Below are 7,906 nucleotides of genomic sequence, written 5' to 3' on the forward strand. Positions count from 1 at the left end.
AAATGTGGGTTGCAGAAGCACATTTTTGAAGGAAGCAGTAGGTAGTAAATCTGGAGCATATGGCCACTTTCTTTTATGGGAAATGCAGAATCCAGGCTGAAAAATCACAGTGGGCCGTCCACACTGCTCAGTCATGTTAAAAATATCTTGGCTAGTCCAGAGCAAGAGGGTTATTGCTACTCTGTGCAGAGACATGAACTGCAATCCTGGAAGCTTCATGGCTGTAGAGGCAGGGCACGGCTCCTAGGCTAGTTGCCTTTGCTTTTAACTACCTTAGCAGGAGCAGCTATGACCCAGAGCAATCCCTTTGACAGCTTGGACACCACCTGCGAGGTGCAGTAGGATCCCAGGTGTCACCATGTCCCTGGTGACCTTGTTTTCATCACATGGCAGAACCTTGAAGAACTCCCCAGCTCCTGGGGCTGGGGCAGGGCCCAGCCGCAAAGCCTCAGTGCTGTCGAGAGCCTCACAGCTGCATTGCTGCTTCTGCATTGAGAGGAGCAGAGCAGCATGGAAGTGAGGACCACTGGGGAAAAACCTTAGTCCCTGTGTGTTATTAACTGCACATGTGCTACTAGCTCACATGCTCTGGTGCATTTTCACCTGGGCTCTAAGGGCTCTGTGTCACGTCCCTGCTCTGGTCACTGGTCAGCGCCTGCTCCTGGGACACACATCACAGATGTAAAGCTCCATGGCCTCATCATTTGGATCAGGGTTGTGTCTCCCCCGGTTTTTATCCCCCCCTGGTTTTTATCCTTGTCTCAATCCACAGGCTTGCACTGGCAGAAGTTATGGTTTCACACATCTGTTTATTCAGTTCTCTAATGTTTTCTATTTTCTGTATGCTGACACGTGTTATATTCTCCCTCAGCCTCAATACCCTGGAGAAATTCCCATAATGAACTTGCATTCCTCATTCTACACCCACATCCCACGTAGTTATGATCAGCTCCCTAGGGCAAGATGACACAGCATTCGTGATTTCTACTCCTGAGTTGTCATTCATAATTCAACATAATGCTTTATTGATTTAGAAAGCAATAATTACATTTGTAGAACTTCTGTTTCAAAGTAAATTAAATAATTGAAAGAAAGAACTGTAATCACAATGCGACAGGTGGTAGTCTCTCTTTGGGTTTTAAACAAGACTAGAAATTACCAAATTCCTTTTAAGGTACAAACAAGGGCGGATAGAGGACATGTCCTCTAATAACTCCCTTGCAGATTTCACTTAGTTCTTGTTTAAATTTGTCTGTCTTCTTTCCCATCTGACACAAATGAACGTCTGTTTAGAGGCCACTTATAGCACCTGAGGTTACAGTTCAGCCATGTGAGTGAGCATACGTTTAAGTGCCAGGGAGATGTTGTACCAAACATAAACAGATTTGAGCACAACTTTAAATTAAACATGTAAGTATTTGCTCTGAGGCCTGGAGACCAAGTCTCATCATGTCTCTGTACCTGGTGATTTTTATTCTGGGGTGAGTGCAGGAGAGATTGTCAGATAATGTGGGTCTGATTTTTAGACATGACGATCAGCTTTAGCCTCCAGTGTATTCAGGTGTGATTTTTTTTGGGGGGGAAAAAAAAGGGGCGGGGAGTGGGGAGGATTTCTTGGGAAAAAAGAGAGCCTCAAGCACAGGCTTAAATGCCTGTTTATGAGAGGTGAGAGGGTATGAAACGTTCTTTCGACATCATGCATGAGCTCCTGATCTCATGGGTCCCAATACTGTTGAAATAACCATTTCTGTAAGGAGGAAATTGATCAGTGTTATTGTTGAGCTGGTATGGATTTAGCAAAGGCAGGGCTAAGGAAATTATAATTTCCCTTGTTCTCCAGCTCTTCTGTCATGGTCCTGAAGAAGTGACTGTTATGATAGGAGAGAGTGAATGACAAGAATTAACATGAAGGTGAAAATCTCCCTGTCTGGATACAGTAAGCTGAGCACACCTGCCTGTATTTGAGTTTTGGAAAGAGGAGCCCAACTCTATGATGCCGTCCTCCTGAGTCTACACTGGGCAGGGGTGGAGGTGCCAGTCCATTGCCTTGTTGCAGTAGCAGTGGCTTAATTTTGGCTGGGCTTGTACTGTGGAGCTTGCACTTTTAAATGTAGGCTCTGAGGACTCCAATCCATCGCTATCACTTGTATGAAGGGTAAATGCCCACCACCACCAAGAGGCAGTATGCGTCTACTCCAGCATGACAGTTAAATATCTCTGTTCCACTTTTACACAGATATGCAAAATCAAAAGAATATAATTTCCTTTTCCAACCCGATAAAAGAAGGTTATTAATTTAATTTGTATTCTTCTCTTTTTCTCAAGAATCTAAAAGATACTTAAAACTTGGGTTTTAAAATAACGATCTCATTTTGGAAGATGGGAGTGAGATTTTTTTTTTACAGTTAAAATACAAGTTTTGTGAACTCTGATACAAACTCCTGTGAATGAATATCTGTTGCTCCTACACAAAGAAAATGGAAGAAAGATACGAGATACTTACAGAGTTTCTGTTGGGAGAGTCAGACCCACTTCCAGAACTGCCCTTTTTGGTTTTCTGAGCTAAGGAAGTTCCAAAGCGGAGAGTTTCATACACAGGGTCAACCTTATTTCCACAGGCTGCAATAGAAGGAGCAAAACATGCATCAGTCCCTTGAAGATATTTCTGGTCGTGTTCCTGCTCCACTTAGAGAAACACCTGCCTCTACCAACATGTTGGGGTGTATGCTTAGACACGATTTGAGAGACTATTCTGATAAAAAGTGTGTGATGAACTTAGTGGAACTGGCTTTTGCTAGCAATGTTCTGCTGCCTCTCTGCTCCCATAAAGATCATCCTCCTCTCATACAGGCTCTTCGGGTCCCCACCATTGCCTTGTCTCTCTTCACCTGCCATCCTCCTTCTCTAATCACCACTGATGCTGCCTACACTGAGGTAAGGAAGACAAAATACCAGGAGGCTTTAATCCGTGTTTGCTGCCTGTTCCTACCACTGACCTCTTGAACTGCTCTCAACAGTAGATGCTTGTCAGGAAAAACCCTGCATTGTGCCTGAGCATCCTTGTGGTATGAGTAGGCCATCACCTTTATCCATCTACCTGCACAGTGCTACTACTTGTCTTATTTGGATAAACAGGATGGTCTGGATCTTCCTTGGAAGGTACTGACATCCCCTTTGTGGGGCCATATGTGGTCTGGAGGCAGGTGTGAGTAGGTACCTGCTGTTGGGAATGTGCTCCAGGTTGCTCAGCTCAGTCTAGGGGTAGCCAGAAAGGCCACCACCCCCAGTGGCGTATGTTCGTTCAATTCTCACTCCCGCTCTCCCTCATAGCTGGCCCCAAAGTCATCTCCCATGGCAGAGAAATGTATGTCTTCAATTGGCATGAGCAAATCCGGTTCAAATCCTCTTCTACATACTGCATTTTTAGACCTTAGCCTCCCTTGCAGTACAAGGCAGTAGACGCGTACAATACAGTACATTTGTAGCACTGTGTAGAAGAAGGAAAATTTTCGCTAAAGTACTGAGAAAATACATGGGATTTTGAATTTTGATGAGAGCAAAGCACAGCTCATTTTTTAGCCCGAGTTTGTTCAAAATGTTTCTATTACTTCTGACAAAAATGACGGATGTTTTTTAGAAAGAGAAACTTAGATGAAATCCACGTAATTAACTTTTGTTGTTGTTGTTGTTGAAAACCACAAAGTAAATGTCCTCAGACAAGTAATTTTAAACTGACTGCCTAGTTTTGGCTTTCATTTTTTGTCCTGACAGACTTGCCTGGTCAGAGTACTGGTGGGGAGAAGTATTCTCCAGAATCAACTCAACTTGTCCATTTCAAAATGTTTCTTTTCAGGAATTTGGTATTACAGTGAGCAAAATCTGGTCTTTTAAATACTCGGCAAAGTGTAGACATGGCCAATAAGGAAAAATATGAAGAAAGTAAGCAGTGTGGGTGAAAAAGGACAGGAACCTCGCAAAGTCCCTCAAAAGCCAGACCAGTGGTTTGAATGCCTCCCGCTGTTTTGATCCCTCTGTCTTTTATCTGGTTCTTCCCAGCTCAGAGCTTCACCTCAATATTCCAGTGTTTCCTCCCTTTTAAGTTCCTACCTTGAGCTCAGGTAGCTATTATTATAAACAGGGTGATTACTAAGAGGTTATATGTAGGGGTTTTGAGTGAAACGCACAATAAACACACCCTCTCCTCTTCCAGCTTTGTATCTTTGAAGTGGTCCTTTCCTGAGATGGCAGAAGGACATCCAGTCACCGAAAGGAGCTGGAAGGCTGCTGAGGGTAAATACCACGGCTGGAAGTCTGCCGCTGCTGTTGCAGAGCACTGCCAAAGGGAGACTGAATGGAAAAGCAATCAAAACCTACCAATAGGCATCACTTCTTTGATGCAGCCAAACTGTTCATGAATGAGTAGTGGTGAGCTGTAGTACCGTCGAAATCCCTTTGGCTGGAGGGAGAGAAAGCAAAAACAAATGAAGTGCATTGCTGCCATGACTGACGTAGTAGAAATAACCTCAGCTCTTTGGCTAGTGGTGTAACAGTGTGGTGAGGCTGGAAATTTGCCTCCTGTTTTTGAGTCACTGTGGGGTTTATAGATCAGGGATTTATTTGATTTTTTTCCTGGAAAAAAACAATTTCCCGTATTTATGTGGAAGGAGGAGGGACTCATTTTCAGCCCCCCTTTTTCTTTTGTCTTACATAAAAGCAGCACTAATTAATGGCAGCAGAAGTGCTGAATCATTAGAGGTTCTGGGAAGTTTCCCTCTCCCTTTCTTCTTATGTAATGTGAATTTGCATTGTTTTGCATTTGCTAAACATGCGACTATTCTTCCCTACCCTAACTCCAAATCCTCATGTTCCCATATATGCACTTGTGAAACCCAAGGAATTTAGAGCCTTTCTATAGGTTTTTCTAAGGTTTGATGCTGACTGACTGCAGCTTCCACTGCTTTTTTGTCTTGTAAGGTCAAAGAGCTCCCCAAGTCGTCACCAGATGAGTACCCAAAATGAAGGTGCTAACATCTAAGTCTTTGGAAATACCCTTCAAGATACCAGAGATTCACAAACGGTCTCTCAGATGTCTAATCTTTGCAGGCTGTGAGATCTTCCAGTCACAGTGAGAAGTGTGAAAGCCTCGTGGGGATGTGCATATTTTCTGTGTCCTATGTTCAGTATACACCAAAAAATGATAGGCAACTGCTTCTTTTGCTAATGAGCTGCAGTATAGATTGAGAAGGAATGAGGGGATTGATAAATTTGGTTTCTTAGAGGAATAAATTCCAGATTCCCCAGCCTCAGTTTGCCCCCAAACAAACTAGATCCAGACACAACATGAGCTCATAAAACTCCCATGACTTCGCTGGACAACTTCCTGCTGTAAATTTGGCATCTACTTTTCTGCTTTTTAAAAATAGTGACCACAAGAGCTGAGGCTGGAATCAAGGAATGCGTGAAACAATTCACATGATTTAATGTTTGGCTTGTCCAAGGCTTGCAATGAGGTCATTCAGCTCTTCACAGACCTACTTCCTATATGGCTACGATTATGGTTTAAATGCATAAAGATTTTCCTCAGGTTTATAAACAGCAACAGCATTCACTGAATACTTTTGGAAAGAAAAGATCTTTCCAGGGACAGGTGGGTTTTCTAGCCCTTTTGAAGTCAACGCTTGCATTTTTTTCATCATTTAACACAGTGAAACTGTTTGTGTGTAGCTCGTATTTGTCTCAGGTGCTTTCAGGTTGCAACTAATCTGAGAACGTCTGAAACATGAATATTCCATTTTCATATTCCAAATGGTCATTTTTCCAAGTTCTTTTTCTAGGAGTAACCAAAAGAACCATATTCCTCTGAAAGACACCAAGTTGGGTTAGAATCGCCTCAAACGTAGTGTCCTGCCTTTGCCAATAATGAGAATTTGCTGCTCAGAAGGTGACCCGGGCACTAAGGTGCTGTGTCCATACAGGGGCAGGTCTCCGCCCAGCCTCTCCTACTGAGAGACTGCTTCAAACTCTGTAATGTCTCACTGTGAAGTATCCTTTGGTTTTCTTTTTAAGATGAATTATGGTTTTTCTTCAAGCCCTAACGGTGAAAAAACCAATAAAACATAATTTGAAGGATTTTTCGTTTGTTAAGCTCCATTGAAATATTTTGACTAATTTATAGTGTTCCTTGAGAGATTTACACTACAGCAAGCACAGTTTAAATCAAGGCAATTAATTCTGTTATTTAGCTAAATTTGGATTATGTAACTGTATTTTCACATCCACAATGCAGACTAGATTTGTGTTTCATTCTTGTTTAGGTTTTTGAGTACCAACAATTGCCCAAATTGATAACAGGGCACCACTTGGCTTTAGTTTTCCCACCTCAGTAAAGTGACCTGGTGTCAGTTCTGTTAATGCACCATCTAAATGCCAGCCAGGGGCTCAGGCATACAAAGCAAGTGGCTCCAGCACAAGCTGGTGCCTCCCACTACACTTGCTACCCTGAGCTGCTCACTTACCAGCTTGCCCATGCAACGCTGTTGTCCAATACTGTCTACACACTTGTGGTGGATGCTCATCTTACAAGCCTTGCAGCGCAGTCCGTGCTTAGCGTTTGTCCCTGCGAAATGCATGGAAATGTTTTAATTAGACAAAATCGATAGTTTCCATGCATTTAACAAATGACCTGAAAGAACTGACGGGGAGGCCAGTTGCAGTAGAGTAAATATTGACAACATTCTTTGCCTTGCCTATTTTTTTTAATATACATTTATACATTCATTTTCTTTACAGCCTCTCCATTTTAGGCATTTCTCCAAATTTCCCCAGGCTCTTTCCTAGGCTATCGCTGCCTTTAGATACATATTGGATCATGCTCTGTTGTATGATAGTCTTATCAACGAAGTCTCTGCCTCATGACCATCAAGCAAAATCCCTTTGCTATTGTGAAAGGGCTTGGCATGACAGCCATGCATGGCTGAGGGAGCCACTGAAGGAGCACCCAAGCTCTGGAGCTGCCCTGGGGACCCAGGCAATCAGTGGAGGGCCAGGTTTTGTGGGTAAGAGGTAGCTCCAGGGGTGTGTGAGAGGGCTAAGCCAGTTCTCTTACTTTTGCCCACCCATGCACCTAGGGACTGCTGCTCTCACCTCCCTGGGCCAGTGCTCAGAGGGTGCAGAAAGGGCTCCTTGCACATCCCTGAGTGGGGCAGTGAGGATGCCATGAGTCTGACCTTGCTCTTCTTCACTGACAGTGGAAAAGTTCAGTGCCGCAGGTAGGGGAGCTCCAGGAGAAATTTTGCTTTACAGAAGCAGACTTCTCCCACTTGGACACAGTAGATCTGCATTAGCTTCAAGGTGGACCTACTCTTAAATGACAGAGCTGAGTCTGTCTGCTTCCAGGCAGGAACAGTCAATCTTATTCATACACCTGTAAGACTTCCTAAACTACCCAGAAGCAGTGAAGCTGCAGCAACTCTTTTATCCGCTTAGGACTGTACAAATGGAATGAGTAAACAACATGTCAGTTCATTACCATCTACTGTGAGAGTGAGTAAGAAACAAGGTATCAAAAAACCCCCCCAAAACTTTTGACATTTTAACCGGCCCTCATTAGTCAGACATGATAGGAGTATTAGTCAGAAGGATACTGCATCTGAAAGTACTCATGTAGCTCTCAGTTATTTGAGTAGTTAACTCCATGTACATGCTGCTGACTTCATTCAGTGAAATGCTACATCTGAAAGAAGCACTTTAGGCAAGGGCTCATCAAGTTGGTGACAAAATCCGAGCCTTGACAGGACTGCTTTCAGGGGAAGGGGTTCCTGAAGTGGCCACTTTCAAGCCAGACAGAGGCAGGCTGGAGGAGCTGGGGCTGGTTGCAGAGAGCCAGGCTCAGACGTTTCACTTGTGC

At 43.6% G+C, this 7,906-nt stretch overlaps 1 protein-coding gene across 1 annotated transcript in view; it reads right to left on the reverse strand.

The window, feature by feature from the left end:
* STAC (SH3 and cysteine rich domain) overlaps positions 1-6,616 on the reverse strand; it is a gene marked incomplete at its 5' end in the record, with an annotated part of 28,230 nt that extends 21,614 nt beyond the window's left edge. Inside the window, 3 exons of the mRNA XM_009583166.1 lie at positions 2,504-2,619; positions 4,375-4,456; positions 6,516-6,616. Coding sequence (XP_009581461.1) covers positions 2,504-2,619; positions 4,375-4,456; positions 6,516-6,616 — 299 coding nt within the window. The remainder of the gene's footprint in view (positions 1-2,503; positions 2,620-4,374; positions 4,457-6,515) is intronic.
* Positions 6,617-7,906: the final 1,290 nt, after the last annotated feature.

This window comes from Fulmarus glacialis, unplaced genomic scaffold (assembly GCF_000690835.1).
Source record: "Fulmarus glacialis isolate BGI_N327 unplaced genomic scaffold, ASM69083v1 scaffold7668, whole genome shotgun sequence".
In the NCBI taxonomy this organism is placed as follows: Eukaryota; Metazoa; Chordata; class Aves; order Procellariiformes; family Procellariidae; genus Fulmarus; species Fulmarus glacialis.